The sequence below is a fragment of the Pogona vitticeps genome, chromosome 7, assembly GCF_051106095.1.
Source record: "Pogona vitticeps strain Pit_001003342236 chromosome 7, PviZW2.1, whole genome shotgun sequence".
NCBI classification, from domain to species: Eukaryota; Metazoa; Chordata; class Lepidosauria; order Squamata; family Agamidae; genus Pogona; species Pogona vitticeps.
Window position 1 is genome coordinate 33,232,751 of NC_135789.1, and position 20,795 is coordinate 33,253,545.

The 20,795-nt window shown below is 55.8% G+C and overlaps 2 protein-coding genes and 1 long non-coding RNA gene across 5 annotated transcripts; 2 read left to right on the forward strand and 1 right to left on the reverse strand.

Moving 5' to 3' along the window:
- Positions 1 to 1,175: 1,175 nt before the first annotated feature.
- ALDOC (aldolase, fructose-bisphosphate C) lies at positions 1,176 to 10,232 on the forward strand. 2 transcript variants are annotated; one of them, XM_072978701.2, is made up of 9 exons: positions 1,176 to 1,325; positions 5,314 to 5,440; positions 6,315 to 6,526; positions 6,705 to 6,759; positions 7,546 to 7,706; positions 7,973 to 8,056; positions 8,417 to 8,591; positions 8,724 to 8,923; positions 9,318 to 10,232. In XM_072978701.2, the coding sequence occupies exons 2-9, from the start codon at positions 5,329 to 5,331 to the stop codon at positions 9,411 to 9,413; spliced, it is 1,095 nt and encodes a 364-aa protein (XP_072834802.2). In that variant the 5' UTR covers positions 1,176 to 1,325; positions 5,314 to 5,328; the 3' UTR covers positions 9,414 to 10,232. The 2 variants fall into 2 exon arrangements, with proteins under 2 accessions (XP_072834802.2, XP_078235328.1); XM_078379202.1 differs by lacking the exon at positions 1,176 to 1,325 and adding an exon at positions 4,072 to 4,475.
- LOC144584040 (uncharacterized) lies at positions 9,862 to 11,628 on the reverse strand. 2 transcript variants are annotated; one of them, XR_013538043.1, is made up of 2 exons: positions 11,479 to 11,628; positions 9,862 to 11,217 (listed from the first exon to the last, which is right to left on the reverse strand). It is a non-coding gene; the product is annotated as an uncharacterized LOC144584040 (long non-coding RNA). The 2 variants fall into 2 exon arrangements; XR_013538044.1 differs by having other exon boundaries at positions 9,862 to 11,220.
- Positions 11,629 to 11,886: 258 nt separating this feature from the next.
- On the forward strand, positions 11,887 to 19,984 carry PIGS (phosphatidylinositol glycan anchor biosynthesis class S). Its single transcript, XM_020803496.3, has 12 exons — positions 11,887 to 12,042; positions 12,903 to 13,042; positions 13,496 to 13,607; positions 14,477 to 14,566; positions 15,014 to 15,105; positions 15,816 to 16,026; positions 16,438 to 16,580; positions 16,687 to 16,801; positions 17,409 to 17,554; positions 18,029 to 18,135; positions 19,038 to 19,248; positions 19,461 to 19,984. The coding sequence occupies exons 1-12, from the start codon at positions 11,994 to 11,996 to the stop codon at positions 19,734 to 19,736; spliced, it is 1,692 nt and encodes a 563-aa protein (XP_020659155.3). The 5' UTR covers positions 11,887 to 11,993; the 3' UTR covers positions 19,737 to 19,984.
- Positions 19,985 to 20,795: the final 811 nt, after the last annotated feature.

The following is a 20,795-nucleotide window of genomic DNA, read 5'->3' on the forward strand; positions in this document are numbered from 1 at the left end:
GGTGGTGGTGGGGGAGAGGCTCAGCTTCGTCCCCACCCCACCCACACACACCCCTGGGCAAGTGTGAACCTGCACGTTCCCCCAGGGAAGGCTTGATCCTTCCTGAGCAGGGCTAATGCAACTGCCAGGATCCGGGGGGGGGGGGGGAGCCAGTGACCTGGAACCTGGGCAGCTGTGAGGTCTCGAACACGAGGCCACCTTGGAAAGACGGCTCAGAAGCTTCCACATGATGCGAAAAGCAGCCGGAAGCTGATAAACCGAGTCCCGGGACCCATGTCTTGTTTGTGTGTAAACACTGGTGGCGGTTGTTGCAGCATCTCACAAGCGTTGCCAGAGTGGTGTGCTGGGTTCGAATCCCCACTCGGCCATGGAAGCTCACTGGCGCTCCTTAAATATCTCACTTAACCTTGAAATCCGTGTTTGGATCACATCAGACTCTGAAACCTCAGTCCAAGGTTCTCTCTGCACGTGTGCAGAGGGCTTTTCCTTTAAGCTCCCCAGAGCCTCAGATCTCCAGTGGATGGAAGCAAAACAGATGTAGGTGGTTCCAAAACCCATCATATTTTGGGGGGATGTGTGTAAAAGTGTGATCTGGCACGAATGCCTTTCCCAGAGAGATCAGATCAAAGGCTGAGAAAATACGCCAGCCTTCCACACATCACGGGTCTCTACATCGATAGGCCATAGAGCACGGAAGTAAAGATGGGGATGTTTCTGACCCTAACCCCTTTGCGTCTTGAGAGGTTACCGTGTTGTGTGGATGTATAAGGGGCGGGGGGGGGACTTCATTATGAAGCCTCTCCTTGTCTTTCCCTCCACTCGGGGGATCCCCATCAGCGCGCAATCCGATAAAACCCCACCGACCATCACAACGACAAAAACCAGTGAACCACCCTTGGGTGGGGGGGGGAGTTCAGGGCCGGCTGGAAAACTCTTCCCGTTGTGCGTCCGGTGGCCGCGCTGGAGAGAAGGGAATGGCACTCTGCACGCGCTCAGAGGGGCCCCCTTCCTTTCTGCGCTTTATCGGATGGGTGGAAAGTCCCCGCAGCTGCGGCAGGTTAAGAGGGCGGGATGGAAGGAGGAGGAGGAGGAAGGAAGGAAGGAACGGGGAGCTCAGGACCAGGCAGGATGGGTGCGGGAGGGGGCGGGGCTGTCTGGCAACCCGGCCCCGCCCCCCCTCCTTTTCAGCCGGAGTCACGTAGCGCTGCGGCAGCCGGAGCCGCCTTTCACCGCCGGGGTTGGAGGCGCGCCGTCCGCACACGCCGCTGCGCCGCCGACCGTCGCGGACCGAGCGAGCGAGCGAGCGAGCGAGCGGGGCCAGGCTGGTAAGCCCGGGATCGGGGCCGGGGAGCCGGGCGGGGGGGGGGACGCGCGCCTGGGGTGCTGAGCCCCCCATCCCAGGCTGGCCACTCCCGGGAAGCGAGCGCGCCCGCTCTCTGTCCCTGCGCGCCATCCTTGGCCCCTTCTGCTTGCCTCGACGGGAAGGGACGCCACAGGATTCCCGCGGCCGCCCGGATCCCCCCGCCCTATAGAATCGGGATGCGCGGCGCCCTTCCTCCTCCTCCTCCGCCTCCTCCGGGAGCCCCCTCGGCTTCCTCTCCCGCCGTCTTTGCGGAGGACCTGCCGCCTCCGGGTCCCGCTCCAGGCAGGGCGCATCGTGCGCCGGGGAGGATGAGGATGAGGAGCCCTTTGGGGAGAACACCGAGGGGCCTCGGGGGGGAAGGGGGAGGAAGGTCAGCCCGTCCCTCCCGTTTCAGGCGGCGGGGCACCTCTTGACATGCTCAGAGGCACCTGCCTGACCGGTTAGGTAGCAATTCTGGTTGAGCTGGGCGCCGAGGGCGCCTCCGTTCTCTCCTTCCGGCCGCGGGGACCTCCTAAAGGAGAGGTCTAGAAACCTGCCTCTCTCTTTTTTTGGATGACAACTCCCTGAACTGCCAGCCAGCCAAGCATGCTGGGCGTTGTAATCCAGAGAGAGAGAGAGAAAGTCGGAAGAAGGTTTGCAGGCTCTGGAGATGCCTAACCGGGAGGGGCGGGAGGGGGGCCTCTGGGAATTGTAATCCCGGGAATTAACTTTGAGGCAGTCCTGGAGTTTAAAAAAAAAAAACCCTTCTTTAGGATGCTGGCCTTCGTTCCCTCTGGAATCGCCCTTGTGTTTTGGGAATATCCTGGCGGGTGTGTGTGTGTGAGAGAGAGTGAGTGAGTGAGTGTGTGTGTGTGTCTCTCTCCCCACTAGGTTGCCATAACACACTTTCGCCATAGCAGCCTCTTTTGCCAAAGGAGGACAGGTTGGTGCCCGTCCCAGACTGGGGGGGGGGGGGAGATGACGTTGCTTTTCATTTGTTTGCTGGGGCGTGGACTCTTTTCAAAGGTGTGGGTGGGAGCCTCAAATCCAAGCTTTCTCTCTGCTCTTTGGGGTTCATCCAACCCCCCCCTCCCCGGCATGATTGATGGATAATCTCTTATCCCTGAGTGTGGGTTGGTTTTCATGGGTTTATGTTTTATTCACCTTGGCCAGGATCCGTGGCCCTTTCCACAGGCACCCCACCTTCCCTGCCTCTGTCTGTATTCTCTCTTTAAGGCTCAGGGGGGCGCCTGAGGATTGGAGGCATCTGCAGGGGGGGAGGAGAGGCAGGTGTTGTTCAATGGGGGTAGGCGGGCAACCCTGTCCCAGACCCCACCTTGGGACGGATGAGGCCAACCGAAAGGACGCAACCTCCTTAAAGTGCGTCAGCTTTTGGGAGCACAGGTCTCCTTCTCAAGCCAAGGAGGGTCAGCAGCAAGAGAGGGAGAGAAAGAGAACCTGCCAGCTCTGGGGGAGCCATGGACAGCCACCCCCCTCCCGTGATATAAAACCCGCCATCTTCTGCCTGAAGCAAACGGCCGGGCAGGGCTTTCCAAAGGGCCGGGGGGGGGGGCTGGGATGCAAATCTGTCCATGGCAGGCTCAGGAGGGTCACATACTCTGTGCATGCTCCGAGGTACCCCCCTTCCCAGAGAGGGGCAGGAAAGGAGGCCGGTTCGATGCCTCACTGATTTCTTGTTCCTTTGTAAGTGTGTAGACGCCACACCCAGGTGTGTGCGGACAGGTGGTGCCTCCCCGTGTCAAGGAGAGCTTGTTCTGTCCAAGCTCCCCTTGCCCAAACTGGTACCCTTCCAGAGTGATTGGATTACAACACCCATCATCCCCTCCATGTTGCCGTAGAGGGTGAGGATGGGACTCCCACCCCTCTGGAGCACTTCAGGCGGCTGCTTCACAGGCTCTCGTTTGTTTTCCTCTCTTGTATACATCCTGATTTATTTATTTATTTTACTTTAAAAAGATGGCTCCGAAAGCAACTAAGAAACACATTAAAAACAAAACAAAAGATAAGCAAAATGATAACAAAAGCGCAAAACAGCAACAACAATAATAATCCAGAAATGGAAGCAAGAGGGGAAGGATTGTGATACGGAATGGGAGACTTCCGAAAGATTTCTCCTTTTTTTTAAAGGGGGGGGAGGACTATGGTGCCCATTGTCCCCCAGCGAGCAGGGTGGGAGTTGTGGTCCCAGAAGGATCCTCTTAAAGTTCTGATGAAATATGTTTCATGTTCTTAGTCATCCATTTCAGGAGCTGGAAAATACCACTTGCAGAAGATTGGTTAATGAATTCTTCCGTCTCTGTCTAAATAAGGACTCCGTACTTCCTGGTGCAGGCGTTAACCCATTTCCTGTTCAGTTTTCCCTCTGGGTGGTGGCCACCGCGTCTCTCCAAATCTTGGGGGTTTGGCCCTGAAGGGAGAAGGCAGAACAAAGCAGGGAGGGGTGTGTGTTTGTGTGTGTTCTGGGTTCCAGAAATCCAATCCTCCAGGGATCTAGGGAGGGATCCAGAGAGCTTTTAAAGTGGTTCCTTTGGAGAGGGGGGGGGGAGGAGGAATACAACTGCTGGGGGACCATGGGTGTTGTAGTCCATAAAAGAGGAAACCTTTGCCTCTGAGGGACCCAGAGAAGGGAGGACAAGAGCAAAGCCTCTCGGGGAGATTTTCCACTAAGCCTCCGAGGAAGGATGGAAGGAAGGGGGTGGGGTGATAATCCTCACGTACCACTAACAACAACAAGGCCTCGGGCTGACTAGGGATGGGGGGGGGTGGGCAAGCCGCCGTGAGGGCTGCCAGATGGCTGGGTGTCCCACGGGACTGGACACGTGCCCGTGCCCGCCTCGGGTGATCCAGCCACACCATCCTCGCCCTGCTCCTCCTGGTTATATAATTTGTCCACACGGCGACAACGAAGCTCTCACTGGTCCGACGGAAACCTGGGACTTGCCCAACTCTTTTTTGCCTTTGGGTGGTGCTCTCCTTGCGGCCGCTGAGGAATGAGGAAGAAGCATTTTCCTACGCAACACAATCAGGGCTTTGTTTTTGCAAAAAAAAAAAAAAAAAAGGAACTCATCACCCTTGTAGTTCCACGCCCTCCCAAAAGTAACCAGTTACAGTTGTAAGTCCAGTTCAGTAGCCCGTTGTGCCAGACGTAACCAAACCAGGTGCTTCCCCGGACAGCGCGGGACTATCGGACAAAGAGCAGCGCTACGAGGATGCGCTGGAGACGAGGGGGTGCGATTTCTCCTGCACCCTCACCTGGTCCGCCTCCGGCTCCTTTTGCAGAGTCAGGCTCCTGCGTGTGACGCACACGCAAGGAGTGGAGTTTAAATTTGGAGTCTTTCCCCGGCACCACCATTTCACAGAAATGGACGCCATGCGAGACCGGGAGACCTGTGATAGCTTGAAGGGGAACCAATTTATTGTGCCATGAGAACCAAAAACCGAAAGAGTCTAAAGGCTAATTTGTTTATTGTTGCGTGAGCTTTTAGGAGCTATAAACAGTTCTCCGGATGAATCCGGAGTTCGCAAGAAATATGCCAAGAAGGTCAGGGTTTTATATATGCACAGGCACACCCAAAGATATATACGTATATTTGGGAGGTTGATGGGTTGTAAAAAGGTAAAGGTAAAGGTTTCCCTTGACAATTTTTTGTCCAGTCATGTTCGTGATGGGTTATAAATCAGAGATAAACCAGATGCAGGGCGCCACAAGAGCCGCGGGCAAGCAGGACTTTGGCTGACTAGCTGTAACGTCATGGATGGAATTGGTGCTTTTTCTGGATTGCACCGGCTTCTTCCCTGATGAGGAATCCTGAAGAACTCAGAAGCTTGCCTGCTTAGTGGGTTTACATTTGATCCTAATAACAGCATGACCTACCTAAGGATACTGGGATTTCTTTCCTTCGTGTCGAACGTCTTGCAAGGACAGAATTAAACCCCATTACCTTTTGCAGGGAGACGTCGCCAAGATGACTCACCAATACCCTGCCCTCACCACCGAGCAGAAGAAGGAGCTCTCCGACATTGCCCAGCGGATCGTGGCCCCGGGCAAGGGGATCCTGGCCGCCGATGAATCTGTGGGTAGGTCTGAAGGACGAGGGGTTCACCCTTGAAGCAAATGTTTCAGGCCTTCCGCTCTGTCTGGGTGCTTTTTTTAAAAAAAAGAAACTGGCTGTCATCTCAGTGGTTGGACCCATTCTGGGTGGATAGAGTGCCGTTTTGCTTACAGAAAGCACCGAATTCGAATCCCTCTTTTTTTGGGGGTTCAGATTATCAGGGTGGCACAGAAAGGAGCTACAGTCAGGGTCACCAGCTTGCTGTTCCGACAGAGTGCCGAGCATAAGAAAATAATTATCCCCAGTATAATAAATAGACTTTATCGCAGCCTTTCCCTGCCTCCAGATTTATGGGGCTAGCGCAACTCCCCACTTATCTCTAGATGGCATGGTCAATGGCGGGAGTGATGGGTGTGGTAGTCCAAGACAATTTGAAACGCGCCATGTCAGGTAGAGGGGAACGTTGTTTTATAATATCATCTGTACAGTCATTTCTGCTGTAGCTTTCGAAGGAAAAGAGGGTGGGACCAACACTGCTTTTTCTGGACCATGGGTCCCAAAACCCACCCGCTGCCCTCACAGGGGGATTGTGGGAATTGTAGTCTTCGAAGGTATCTTTCGCTGTGCAGGCCTAACTGGGCTCTCTGGAGGTTTAACATCCAGGCCACCTTGGTTCACCTCCTTCGTTTCTGGCTGTCCCGATGGGGGTGTTGATCTCCCGTTTTTCAACGAGGAACCGAGGCTGGGAGACGAGGCTGCCCTCCAGACTTTGGGGGGGGGGGCACAGACCCTGACCCCAGCCTGAGGGCTTGAAGCCCGATTGAATCGGGGGGGGGAGGAGGAGAAGCCCCCCTCACCCTCTTTTCTCTCTCTCTCCGCCCCGCTTCTTGTCGCCCCAGGGAGCATGGCGAAGCGCCTGAACCAGATCGGGGTGGAGAACACGGAGGAGAACCGCCGGCTGTACCGCCAGGTCCTCTTCAGCGCCGACAGCCGGATCCAGAACTGCATCGGGGGCGTCATCTTCTTCCACGAAACCATGTACCAGAAAGCCGACGACGGGACCTCTTTCGTGGACCTGGTGAAGGAGAAGGACATTGTCGTGGGGATCAAGGTGCGGGGTGTGCTTTCCCCCCCTCCCGGGTGGGCATGTGCTGGGGGATTATGGAACTTGGAGTCCAGAGAGAGAGAGAGAGAGAGAGAGAGAGAGAGAGAGAGTGGTGGAGAGGGTTAGGGCTTGGCTGTGTGGAGGGGCACTGTCCTGAGCCGGTGGGCCTTTCCTTCCTTTCCAGGTGGACAAAGGGGTCGTGCCTCTCGCCGGCACGGATGGAGAAACCACCACCCAAGGTAAGGGCGAGAGGATCAGGAGCCGAACCGAGGAACTATTCACGAGTGAACTGGACTTGGTGGTTACTCCCGTTCTTTAATCCGTTACCTGTCCAAGGCCTAGCCTTCTGTTTCCCTCTGCGTCCCCAGAGCGGGTTACCTTAATAAGACGAATATAAACCTCCGTGACGATGATCAGTCACTGGAAATGCAAAAGACCAAGTTGTAGCTTTGAAAAGGGAGGAGGGTCTTTTAGAAAAGGATTTGCACCGAGTTTCTGTTATACAAAATATAACAGGATCCCAGAGTGTGGATGGCATGGGTACTAGCCTGTCACTCCCAACCAGGGACAGCAATAAATCAGCTTGTCTTATTCAAAAGATCATAAAGAATGGGCACTAAGTTTTTTAAAAAAAAATATTGCCATATTTTTGTTTAGACTGCTGCACTTGGGATCTTTGCAGGCATGGGGATGATGGGCTCTGTAGTCCAAGAATAAGGAACTTTCCCAGTCTTTGAATACAGAGCATGCAGGTTTGGGGAACATAGTCTCTTCCCTCCCCCCCCCAAGGCCTGGGTAAAGAGGTGCCTTTGGAGTAGCTGAAAAAAAGGCATCCAGTAATATAACGGCAGTGTTAAGAGGCATCCCAGAGGCATCCCCCATGCAGGGGCCCACCATCGCTCCTGCAAATGTGGGCTCAGTTGCACTGCTGTGGTTTCCTTCCTCCCTTCTCCTTATCCCTCCTCCTCCTTCCCCACTTCCCTCCCTCCCTTCTCCTCATCCCTCCCCTTCCTTCCTTCCGCCAGGTCTGGACGGGCTATCTGAGCGCTGTGCCCAGTACAAGAAGGACGGGGCCGACTTCGCCAAGTGGCGCTGCGTGCTGAAGATCAGCGAGAACACTCCCTCCCCCCTGGCTATCCTGGAGAACGCCAACGTCTTGGCGCGCTACGCCAGCATCTGCCAGCAGGTGAGGGGGCCGGTTACGTGGCCGGGGAGTCTCGCCTGGCGCTGCCCGGTGTCTCTGGGTGACTCTGTCTTTTCCGTCGGGGGGGGGGTGTTGCCTCCTGCCCACGGTCGGATTGGGTCATCCGGGTTATTCGAGGGAGGGGAAACACCTGGCCTTCGCACTGGGGAATGGGAGGAGTCTTGGTCGTGGGCCAGATTTGTGGGCTGTCCGTGGCCTGTGGACGTGGAGGTTCCCCCACTGCTTTGACCCGGTCTCTTCTGCTACAGAACGGCATTGTCCCAATAGTCGAACCCGAGATCCTTCCTGACGGAGAGCATGACCTGAAGCGCTGCCAGTACGTGACGGAGAAGGTGAGGCGGTTCAGCCTGACATCACTCCGAGGCCCCACGGGACTCCAACTCCCATCCTCCTGCCCCCCCAGCACCCTAAAGCAAGGACCGTCCGTAGGGTGGTTTTATTCCAGTGTCCATGCTGGTTTCCGGGGGGGGGGGGAAGCATTCAAGTGGATGCGCCGTGCTAACGAGAGACAGGGATGCAGGTAGACAATTCCTAGCTCAGCCGTTTCTCTTTGAGTGGCCATGTGGTGTAGAGTGACGAGAATTTCAGGCTGGGACGTGAGAGGTGGGGGGTTCGAGTCAGCCATGACTTGGGGACGCTGGCTCGGTCCTCGTGCGCTTTAACACCTGGTGTGCTTCATTTCTCTCTGCCAGGTGCTGGCGGCTGTCTACAAGGCGCTGAGCGACCACCACGTCTACCTGGAGGGGACCCTGCTCAAGCCCAACATGGTCACCCCGGGCCACGCTTGCCCCACCAAGTACAGCCCTGAGGAGATCGCCATGGCCACCGTGACTGCTTTGCGCCGCACGGTGCCACCCGCCGTACCAGGTAGGGCTGCCCCCCACTGCCTCTGCCCCCCAGTCCCCATACCTGGGCTCCCCCCCCCACCTGCCCCCTAGGGCTGGAGCAGGATGGTAGCCCACCTTGCCCTCCCTCTCTCTCTTCTCCCCCCCCCTTCAGGCATCACCTTCCTGTCTGGCGGGCAGAGCGAGGAGGAAGCCTCCATCAACCTCAACGCCATCAACAACTGCCCGCTGCCCCGACCATGGGCGCTGACCTTCTCCTACGGCCGCGCCCTCCAGGCCTCGGCCCTCAACGCCTGGCGGGGCGAACGGGAGAATGAGAACGCGGCCACCGAGGAGTTTGTGAAGCGCGCCGAGGTAAAGGGCAGAAGAAGCTTCCTCTGTCCCTCTTTGAAGTCCCCTTTTATTCAGGCGCTTGAGGACTAGCACCTTAGTTCATATTTTAGGGGGAAGATCCAAACCTCACTTTGTACAAAGAAGGGGCCACGTTGAATCTTCCGGGCAAGGGCAAAGGGATGGGGCCCAAAAATGCATCCGGACTGAGAATTAAGGTTCTTGCTCCTGACTTACATCTTAGCAGAGGCGATTCGTCCTTGTAGGAAGGGGACAACCCATGCAGGAGAATCCCGGCTGTCCGGATTTGGCCCCAGGTCTGAAGGCGCCATACCCGGTGTAGACCAAGCAGATCCGGACAGACTGAGGTTGTGTGACAGGTGATCTGAGGCGCGATCTCCCTTTTCTGTTTTTCCAGATCAACGGCCTGGCCGCGCTGGGCAAGTACGAAGGCTCCGGGGATGAGTGCGGGGCCGCCGGGCAGTCCCTCTACGTCGCGAACCACGCTTACTGAGCCCCGGCGTTCCTCTCTCCGGCCAGGCTTATAGGGCCCCTCGTGACGGCGTCTCCCCTTCTCGCTCCCTCCCACAATCAGCCACGCCAGTCGCCCTCCCCAGCCCACCCTTAGCTTCTTCTACCATAGCCGTGACAGGAGCTCATCGAAAGCCACAAGAGCGTCCGGCGCGCGAGAGGCAGCGAATGCACGAGTGACGGGGAGGGCAGGAGGAAGAAGACGAAAAGCCGGTTCAGGAGGGGTCCTGCCATGGAGGCAGGGGAAACGATGACGCAGGCTTTCCTTGCTGGATTGTTGTGTAGCTCTGAGTCATGGATGCAAAGGGACTTTGGAGCTTCATTAAATGCTGTGTCGATTTAGAGACCTGCAGGCTGAAGGGGGGGGTATCAGGATGCAAACGGGGGTGTGCGTGCAGGATGACTCTTTGTCACCTGGGGAAGGTTTCCTGTAGCTTGTAATGAGGAATATTTGGGGGCTGGCAGGTAGGCCCCCGCGTTGGGAAGAGTGGTCATCCTCTCACTGGCACTCCGAAGCCCATCCCCACCTGCCTGCTCCCCCCCACTTTTTGCATAACCAGGGTCCCCCCCAACCCCCACGTGGCACTACACTGTGATGTGAGCTGTAGCTTTGCCAGGCTGCTCTGCATTTGCCATCCCGTCTCCCCCCCCGGCCCGGTGGCATGGAAGGCACCATGCCCCCCCTGGGCACGGACCCCCGTTACTGCCCTGTGTGTGCGTGAGCGTGTGCCGTGGGCTCTTTCTGCACCCGATGTACCAAACCATTCCCGAGCTAATAAATGATAGAGGAGTGACGTGATAACGTGGTTTTCATTCTTTCTCACCACCGACTTTGAAAGGGGCTGTTCTCAGAGCGAGCAAAAAAAATTGCCGGTTTCACAGGGTGTCGGGCGGTATTGTTTCTCACGGGGAAGCGGCCCCAAGTGCAGCGAAGCTGGTTTCCTCTGCCGAATGCTAATTGTGTTCTCTTCCTGAATAGAAAAGAGAGGGAGCGAGGACCGGCAGGCGGGACACATGGAGGACCACCTCCTGCTTCAGATTAAAAGCAGGGCTTTGGGAACATGGATTTTCCAATCAGGCTGCAGCTTCCTAGACAGCCCCATTTCTGTGCTGAGATCAAAGGCTGTGTCCACAATGAGGCTGCGAGGTGATGATATTGGGGGGGGGGAATGACACCCACATACCACCAGGAAGATTCACGATCGATTGACAGGAGCAGGCACTGATTCGCATTCAAGGACCCCCAGGCCTTCTTTCGTGTGTTACGTATTCATCCATTAATCCCCATTATATCCTGCCGTTATAGCCTTCAGGGTGGCGTGCATGGCTTCCCTCCATGTTAGTCCCTCCTCACGACAACCCTTTAAGGTGGGACTGGCAGAGACCAAGATGGGTGATGTGCACATGGGCGTATATGGGTTGCTAAGTTTGGGGATCCCAGCCAAAGCCTTGGAGGGGGGGGCGCCCACATCTCCAGGCAGGGAAATAAATCCGAGGCAGCGGAGTCATGTTGGAGGAGCAGAATGTTTTATTTGTGGGACGTGTGTGAAGGTGGACCGTTGTCCCCCTGTGCCCACCTGGCATCAGAGTTCACGGGCTCAAAGCGCTGGCTTGTTCAGTCGCCTCTCTGGCCTGCCCTCCTTCTGTGACCTCAATCGGGAGGGACCCCCTGATAGGGCTACGAAACCCCAGAATGGGGCTCGGCCCCTCTAGCCGGAGCCGTGGGGTGGATCCTCCCTGGGCCAAGATGTCAGGATGAGGCCACACCAACCTGCTTCAGTTCCACCCTGCTAGGAAAAAAAATAGGCATCAGTAGGAAAAGAGGAAGAACCCAAATGTGAGATGGACAGGCTCCATTAAGGAAACCATGGGCTTGATTTTGCAAGTGCTGAGCAGGGCTCTGAAGGACAGGTCTTTTTGGAATTCCTTAGTTTTTGGGGTTGCCATGAAACTGGAAATGACTTGATAAACCACAATGCTCCCAAAGCATTATGGGAGTTGTAGTTTCCAGGAGTGGGAGTTGTAGTCCACAATATATATTTTTTTACCCGAGCTCTGGAATTCTTTTATCCGATGTTCCTAAATCCCGGGGGTTGGTCCCTGCAAAACCCAACGAACGTCGGAACAAGCGACGACCCCCGTGTTTTCCTATACACTCCAACACAGTCTGGGGGAGAGCAAAGGGTTAAACATCCCCCCGCCTCTTGGCTTGAGGTAGTTTGATCCTTCTCCGTTGCCGTACAGAAGGAGGGCATCTCTGGGTATTTTTCTCATTGGCCAATCGGGCTCTCTCGCCGAGAAGCAGAGGACGAGAATAGGTTGTTTTGTGTCCAGCCTCGTTTATTGGCTGAGCGGCGTCCCGCCCTTTCGGCGTGCCCTGCGTTGGGACGGGCAAGCTTCCCTTCACTCCGGGAACCTCACTTCCCTCCTCTGATTGGATACAACCGAGGCCGCTCTGCATTCCCTTGGTGCTGATTGGTTCGATCCCGTTCTATTGCCTCCGGGAGGCCCGGCGCTCCACCCCCGAGCCGGGCTCCAGCGAGGGAGATTTCCGGGAAGGAGGATGGCGGGCGAAGGCGGTCCTGCTGCCGCTGCAGCCTTCGATGCGGCAGGTGCGGGGCTGGGAGAGGGAGGGGGGGGGGGACCCAGGCGTCCGAGCCCAACCTGGCAAGGGTGGGGTGGGGTGGGGTGGGGGGGAACCAGCAGCCGCCTCCCCCCCTTCCGCTCCCATTCCCAAAAGCGGTTTGGCCCCGCTTCCATTTCGCTCCCAATTCAATCCGGAGTCGCTCCCAGTTCAGTCCGGATTCGCGGGAGACCTTCCACGTTCTTGGAACAGCTTTGTGTCGAGCCACCCCCACCCTCCCCCCCCCCCCCGAGCCGCTTTCCAGTCCCTTCTTATCGGAGCACAAAAGGCAGGGTCTTTTTTTATCTTCCTTCCCTGGGGGTTCACCTACTCTCGTGTAAAGGGCTGAAAGGTGTTTTTTTTCCCCTCCCCTTCCAAGCCATCCTTCTCAATGCTTGACTTTTTCGGGAGGGGGTTTCCATCAGTGTTTCATCCCAGAAATGTGGCTTCTCTTGTGCAACAAGCCGTGGGGTCTGTGGAACTCACCGCCACAAGACTCAGGGGGTGGGGGCAACCCTTCTAGACTCTTAAAGGAGAGATTCCACTTTTCTTGGGACTATTTATCTGTAATACCTTTTTTAAAATAGCCTTGCAGGTGTACGAGGTTGAAAGATGTGACGCAAGGAAAAAAGGATGAGGAGGGCAGAGGAAAGGAAAAACGACCCCCCAAACTCTTCCTCCCAGCCCCACTCACTTGCTCACTGTCCCCATGTTCTTTTGAGGGGGGGCTCCACATTCTGCTCCCCCTTTTCTTCTTTTTGGGGGTGCCTGTCTCTCAGGGAGGGGGGTGCAGCTGGACTGGTCACTGATGGCCTTCCCTGCCTGTTCCCGCTTCCCGTGTCTCTCCAGAAAAGGCCCGAGGGAAATACGCGGCCCTCTCCTTCGCCACCATGGCGATCGTGGTGGGGCTTCCGCTCTGGTGGAAGACGACGGAGACCTACCGAGCGTCCCTGCCTTATTCCGAGATCGCCGAACTGGACGTGCTGCAGGTGAGCGGGGGCAAAGGGGGGGAGAAACTCACCTGACTCTTTCCCCTTCCACCCCACCTCCCTCGTAGTCATAATGTCGCCTCTGGGGAACACCCAAAACTGTGCCTCCGGAGGTTCTTGGACTACACCTCCCATAAGCCTGAGCCTTTCCTGGGCTTCGGTCAAGACTGCTGGTGTTGGTAGTCCAGCTACCTCTGGAGTCCGAGGTTTGGAATCCCCGGCTGGGCTGGCGATCCAAAGCAGCTGGGTCTCTCCAGAGGTTTTTTTTGTGTTGGAGGAGACGGTTAGAGACATTTACGGAAAACAGGGCTTCCAGTAGCCACTTGTATTTATTGGAAAACTCCTTCCGGCGCTATGTTGGCATGGAGGCAGAAGCTGTCCGGGACCATCAGAAGCGGGCGGCCGGCGGGTGGTGGTTCTTGGCGCCGTGAGTTCAACAGCCTTGTGCTTCAGTTCCAGCTGACGGTGCCCGTCTCGGTCGTGTTTGCCCAGGGGGTGCTTTTCGGGGCTCAGGAACGCAAGCTCCCCTTCAAACGCGTGCAGGAGGTGGAGATTCCCTTGAACGGTGAGTTTGGAGAGAAGCGGTTCTGCATCCCTGGGGGGGAGGGTTGGGGAAACTGACCCTGTAAGTATGGGCCTCCGCCCCACTCCCAACCCCTTGCCTTGGTGTGAACTGCCAGCTTGGGCTGATGTACTTTCAGAGCAAAAATAAATGAATAAATACATTCTTGGATCACAAATCCCACAATCCTCTGGTTAGAGGATTCTGGAAGTTGTACAGTAGTGCCCCAATGTGCTTCTTCCCCCCTCCCAAAGTCTGTTCTCTTTTCAGTGATGTGGTGGCTTTTTCTGCAGGCAAACAATGTGGCTTTCCCCACCTCCTCTTGATCCTGGTCGCAGCCACCCTTGTAAAGTAGGATAGGCCACACAGCTGAAAAGGAATTTGAACCCAGATCTTCTGGCTTCTAGTCCAACCTCTGCACCCCATAATTTCTCAGTGAGTTCTGCATTTAGAGCTCAGGCATCTTTCTAAGAGGTTTTCTTATCTTTTTGCCTTCCTGCCTCCCGTTCTCTGAGAACCTGGATCCAAAAGGGCTCCGCAGAAAATTAAAACAGGTCTAGAAATAGGTCACAAGCAGGGGAAGCGAAAAGGCCTGCACGGGGGGGGGGGGGGGGCAGCCGTGTTCAAACCAAGGCTGAGGAGCCGTGACATGAAGATGCTCTTCAACTGGAAAGCATTCAGAGCTGTTTAAAAATTCCCTCTGGGGCAGATTTCCTTCATGATCCATCGTAAGCAGAGTCAAAAATGTGGGGGTTCCAGAAGCTGCCTCCCCCCAGTTGAGTTTGGCTAAAGTCCCAGAGGTTGACAGGAGGCAGTATCTCCAGGGACCCCCCCCCTTTGCATTTCTCATTTATCCTCTGCCTCAATCCCAGCCAAGACCAGCGTGACTTCCCGCTATGAGGTGTCCTACCGCCGGGCGATTCCTCAAGAGGAGGCGATCCTGTCCCAGGCGTCGCTCCGTGGTAAGGGCTCCGAGAGGGCATACACAGTGGGTTGATTCGGGCACATCGAGGGACGATGATGCTTCCAGCATGGTTTTAACATTGCCGCATGTGGTTGGCGGGTTGTGGGGTGGAGATGCGTCCGGTCATCTTGTAACCATTGCAGGAGGTCTGTAAAACAAAAACTATCAACCCCCTTCCCTGGATGCTGAAAACCGTGGATAATAGCAGACATAATCCATATCAGGGTCAAAGAAAAAGAAAAACAAGAAGTCCTGTATTTTCCATCTGGCTTAAGACCCGGTCCTGTATCTGAGATATTGGGGAGGTGAATCCTTTCCCCGTGGCCAAACCTGGCCCTCTCAGCCTCTGATCTGGCCCTTCCAGGTAGCCAAACCCACTTTCCCTTGATGCCGTCCTTGGGTCATTTCTAAGCCCATGGACTTTTCCCTCTTTCTTTCCTTCCAGATGCAGATGCCAGACTCCAGCCAGCCCAGGCTACCCCTGCCGGCTCCATCACCGTCTATGTGGTCCCACCTACGTCTCACCTCCTGCCACAGGTATTTTGGCACTTAACATTCTCTGCTGTGCTCTGGGGGCATTATAGCAAGGTGGATTGAAAAAAACAGTGGCTAGAAAACTGAAAAATCGGCTTAAAAATCAAAGCCAAACAGGATTTAAAAGATTGTTTTAAAATTCTAGGCTTTTGGGGTGTGTGCGTGTGTTCTGGTATCGCTCTGTTACAGAGCGGCTCTGCTCCGTTTTCTGCGTCATGTTTTAATCTTTGTCCAAAATCCTAAACTAAGTTACGTTATTTGGTGCTCTAAGAAAGCCCAGGCTATGCGCATTCCTTGTTAGTGAGACTTGCAGCTAGGAAAAAGTTTACATTTTTGAATGTGAACAAGTCACCAAACCTGTCATATCATCCAATCAAGATGCTTGTTAGGAATTAAATGGACAGGCCACCTGGGCGTGCAAAGTTCTCCCCTTGGAGGCGCAGGTGGGGCTGAAGTGAGGTTGCTGTCAAACCTGAATTAAAAGCCGGTTTATCAAAGCTGTTTTTTGGGGGGTCTGGATCTCATCTACGGAGTTCTAGAACAGCATACATTGATTTTTGCTGTTTTATTGACTGCCCCCCATTCCTGGATGTTTTGATCTGGAAGCGGGGCAGAAATATTTTAAGAAAATCAAGAGACTGGAGTCGCAGTTCAGTGGGTCACTTAGCAGCCCCTCCTGTCTTTCTTTCTTTTCTTTCTTTCTTTTTTTGCAGGAGGTGAAGGTGTACCTCGGCCAGCGACGCAGCGCCATCCTGAAGGCCCCTCAGGGGGCGGAAGATGTGCTGGCAGCCGTGGACGCCAGCGTGCAGGAGGTGGCACACTCCATGTCCTTCACGCCAGAGTCCCTCGGGGAAGCCCTGGCAGACCGCGTTCCCATCATCCAGCCGGGAGCTGAGTGGAAGCGCCCCTTCAAGTCCAGTCTGGGTAGGGAAAGAGCAAGGAACCAGGTCAGGGGGCCCGGGAGGGGCCTGGCGCCACCTGGAGAAAGGGTTCAGGTGCAGCATTAAGCAAGGGGTGGTGAGAAAGCAATATGAGGGGTGGCATTTATACCTCTGTGAGGCATGCAAAGCACCGCTCAGCTGTGAGCACCTCTGCTGTGGAATAATTCCTCAGTGCAACAGCTTTCCCTTTCTTAAAGGAGAGCTCGGCTCCGTGCCTACAAAAGCATAGCTGAGTTCCATGAAACACTTTTCCTGCCTGCAAAGCACAGCTGAGCTCCCTGCAAAAACCTGGAGATGTAAAGCGCAGCTGAGTTCTCAGAGGGAGTCCTGAAAGAAGGCCCGTTAGAAAAGCCGGCTGCCTCCTTTTTCTGCTCGTACCCCCTTTTTCCTTCAGGGTATGAGGTCACCTTCAGCTTGCTGAACCCAGACCCGAAATCCCACAGCGTCCACTGGGACATCGAGGGAGCCGTCCGGCGCTACGTGAAGCCGCTCCTCCACAAGCTGAGCTCGGTGGCTGAATTCTCTGTGGACTCCCAGGTGGGCGTTGGGCCCGAGGGACCCGGGCGGCCGCTTCCGAGCGGCGGTGGAGACGCCTCCTCCTCCTCCCGCTGGCCATGCTGAGTGTCCTTTTCTCTGGCCCCAGATCCTCTACTATGCAGCGCTGGGGGTTACGCCCCGCTTTGACCCCACCTCCTCCAGCTACAGGCTGAGCATCCACAGCCTCCCGCATGTCATCAACCCCGTGGAAGCCCGGCTCGGTAAGTTGTCGGGGGCCTGGTCGGTGACTCCCCCCCTTCTGCCTTACGCCCCGAGATCTCAGGGGAGAGAAACAAGGAGGCATTGTTTGAAAAGGGCTTTGAAAGAAATCCCAAGCGGTTCAAAACGGCACGTTCGTAACACACACCACCCACAATGGGGTCACGTCTTAGACCCCTCACCCTGTCCCTCCACAACCGGGTGGCAAGCGATCTTTCCATTTGAGGCTGGAGACAAGTCGCTCTCTGTGCCGTCGGGGCCCGTGAAGACCTGCTCGGTTCTGGATGATGTAACTTGGCTTTATTGCTTGAGCTGCCTATGCCTTCTTTGCTCTGCTTGACCCCTTCCTGAGACGTAACAAGGGTCAGCCGTGGGGGGGGGGAGACCGTGATCTCACCTTTGAGCAGGTGCTCCCTCCGTAATTCAAGGACAGCTTTTCTCCCAGAGAAGGGGAGAAAAGTTACATTTTTTTAGTACGTCTTCCTGTCTCCTGGAGCTCACCTGCCGCCCGCTTCTTTCTGGGCCTGGAAGAGAGACAGACTGGCTTCCACGCCGGTGCTGCCCCCCCCCCCGGGTGCCTAATAGAGCCGTCGGTTTCTCCCCACGCAGGTTCCAGCACTGCCTCTCTTTACCCCGTCATCAACTTCCTGCTGTACGTCCCGGAGCGCCTGCACTCGCCTCTTTACATCCAGGACAAGGAGGGGGCCGCCGTCCCTACCAACGCTTTCCACAGTCCCCGGTGGGGCGGGATCATGGTGAGGAAGAAGGCAGGGATTTTGCCGTCCATTGTCTCCCCCCCCCCCCAGCCGCCTTCCCCCACCCACCTGTTTGTCCCTGGGGCTGCTTCCCCTTCAAACACATCTCCTCTGTCTTTCATTTAAAAGAGAAGTTGCTTTTAGAGTTTCTGCTCTTGTGCCCCTGGTTGCAGAAAAAGACACACTGGAGCCAAAAATGGGTTCCAAAAGACAGAAGGGTGTCCCTTGGGTCACCGCTGTGGAAGGAACAGTGTGTTTTTAGGTGTGTTGTGAGAAATGCGTGCCAAGAGGCATTGGGCCGAGAGCAGCACCCTAAAAATGTGCAGAACGGCCAGGGTTCGTGGTGCTCCAGTCCGTAAGCAGGTCGGAAAGGTGGGTCGGTCTGGGTTTGCTTTGAGCTCGATGTGAGCTTTTCCTTGTGTGCCCCCCCCACACACACACACCCCACCTCACGGGCCTCTCCTTTCCCGCCAGGTCTACAACGTGGAGCCTGGAGAAGAAGATGATGGCGAGGCCTCCCAGCCGAGGAGGGTGGATGTCGACATGGTGGCGGTGATGGAGGTGTTCCTGGCTCAACTCCGGTGAGGTCTCTTAAGGCCATCTAGTCTGACCCCCCTCCCCTTTCCTGGCCTTTGAAGAAAATCCACAGCTGCCTCCCCCCCCCCCTTTGAAAGAAGTCATCCCAGCTCGGTTCAAAAACCCAGCTTGGGGCAAAAAAAGGAGGGCATTTTTAAGAATCTGGGGGGGGGCAGGGGGCGATAGAGGCCGGCCATTCCACCTCCTCACCCCCTTTTGATCTAGGAAATGAAGAGCCATGGATGGGGTGGGGCCAGGCCCCCACTTGTAGGTCTCCAGGGTGGGGAGTCCTGCACTCTGTGTAGAGGCTTTGAGACCTTTCTGTAAAACAGAGTGTCGTAGAACATGCAAGAAATTAAAGGCGTGGTTCAGACCAGTCTAACTGTTTATTGCATATATTGGTTACGTGTGTCTTACACCTTTCCTTTAACGAATGCAAGGTGGGCGTTATGAATTTTTCCTGCCTCTTCGCCCTTTTGGTCTCGCAACGCCAGCCCATTGAGGCGGGCCAGGTGGAGAGAGAGGGAGGCACTTGCCCCCATCCTGTAAGAGGTCGTTGAGATGTTGCCTCCTCCTCTCAGCTGGTCTACCTCGCAGGGTGGTTGTGAGAATAAAGTAGGGGAGAGGCATGTATCCTGCCTTGAGCTCTTCAGAGCTCTTCTACCAGAAAGCCCGGTTATACAGGGGTTTACTACTGAGTAGAGGTGAGTGGAGCTGAGCTGTGCTTTGCATGCCAGGTGGGAAAGCTTTCAGTTCAATATAGCAAAGGAAGAGATAATGGAACCCTTCTTCCCGTTGGGGCCCCAGAGGGGGAGGGACACAGCCTCGCCCTTTGCCGTTCCTTCCTGATGCCTTCCGCCTGCTCTTCTCCCCCACCCGCCCGCCCGCCCGCCCGTCCCCAAACCAGGCTGCTGCTCGGCATCTCTCCCGGGCCACTTCCAGAGGCGGCTCTCCTGGCCAACCCCGGGAATGAGGGCCTGACCGACTGGGAGCTGGACCGGCTCCTGTGGACCCGGGCGGTGGAGAACGTGGCCACGGTCTCCACCACCCTCACGTCGCTGGCCCAGCTGCTGGACAAGATCAGCAACATCGTGATCAAGGACGACGTGGCTTCGGAGGTATAGGGTGGTCCCCTAGGGTGGAGGGAGGCGGCGGTGGGGCGAGCCCTCTTCGATCTCCCTGGGCCAGGTGGATCCGTTCCCTGCCGCTGCCCTGGGAAGTTATCCTCTTTGGTCTGGCGACTCCCAGCACGGCCCAGTCCCCTTCCTCCCACCTGCCGTGGCGGGACAACGGCTGCCTGGCAGTGCCTGGTCACGCCTTCTCCTCCTAGGTGTACCACGCGGTGGACTCCGTCCGGAAGGCGCTGCGGGAACTGGAGAGAGGGGACCTGGAGTCGGCCTTCCAAGCCAGCAAAGCCGCCGTCACCTCCTCGGAACGGGCTTTCTTCGACCCGTCCCTCCTGCACCTCTTGTACTTCCCGGATGACCAGAAGTTCGCCATCTACATCCCGCTCTTCCTCCCCATGGCCGTCCCCATCTTCATGTCGCTGGTGAAGATCTTCCGGGAGAGCAGGCGGAGCCGAAAGGAGCAGACCAAGATGGACTGAGGCCCCCCCCCCCGGGTCCCTGTTGCTGCAGGAGAACAGCTGGAGCAGAGAGGGGTTGGGGGTGTGTGGAGGAAACCAGAGGCGGGGAGGAGGGATCCGCTGGAGTCCAGATCTCTCTGGACCACCATCCCCATACAAAAACGGAGGGTAACGTTGCCAACTTGGTAGGTCTTCAGAGTATTTATTTCCCTCCCCTGTTTTTGCTGGCGCTTTAAAATAAAGGCATTGTTGCTCTTTTTTAAAAAAAATATGTGAATGTGTGTTGGAAGCCAGCAGCGAGATGGAGCGTGTCCATCAGCCTCCCAAGTGGGTCATGCCATAGCAGGGTGTGGTGACCCCATGGAGTCTTCCACGCGTTGTCCGTGGAACTTAATGGGTTGCCTGCCCCATTCATTCATTCATTCATTCATTCATTCATTCATTCATTCATTCATTCATTCACCCTGCTGGGATTGCGGGGAGGCGCAGAGTATGGGCCAGAATCCTGCTGGCGATGCACACGGTGCGGTGCGTAAGGGAAAACCATGTACCTCGGATCTGCGCCCAGGAACACAACCGCAACGTTGACTTGCCACTGAAATTCACACAGCCACCCTTAACGCAGGCCTAAATTGGCAATTATAACTCGAGTGTTTTTGTTTTTTTAAAAAAAGATTCACTGTGGTATTTATCGTGGGAATCTGCGAGTCGCTTGTGCCAGAATTTATTTCTTCCATACTTTCAAAAGGAGCCTTAAATTCTCTCTATCATTGTATTCTTGAAGGCTTTCACGGCCGGGATCCAATGGTTGTTGTGGGTTTTTCGGGCCCTATGGCCGTGTTCTGAAGGTTGTTCTTCCTGACGTTTTGCCAGTCTCTGTGGCCATGGGCCTCTTCAGAGGACTGGAGTCAGAACTCTGTCCATGCTCTGGTGCAGTTTGTTTAGATAGTTGAGTATTTACAACAGTCAGAAGGACTCAGAAATATAAAACAGTGGTGGATGCAGGGCTCCCTTCCTGATGAGGTTGGACTGCAACTCCCATGAGCACCAGGTGGTGAAAACGGATAATGGGATTTGGGA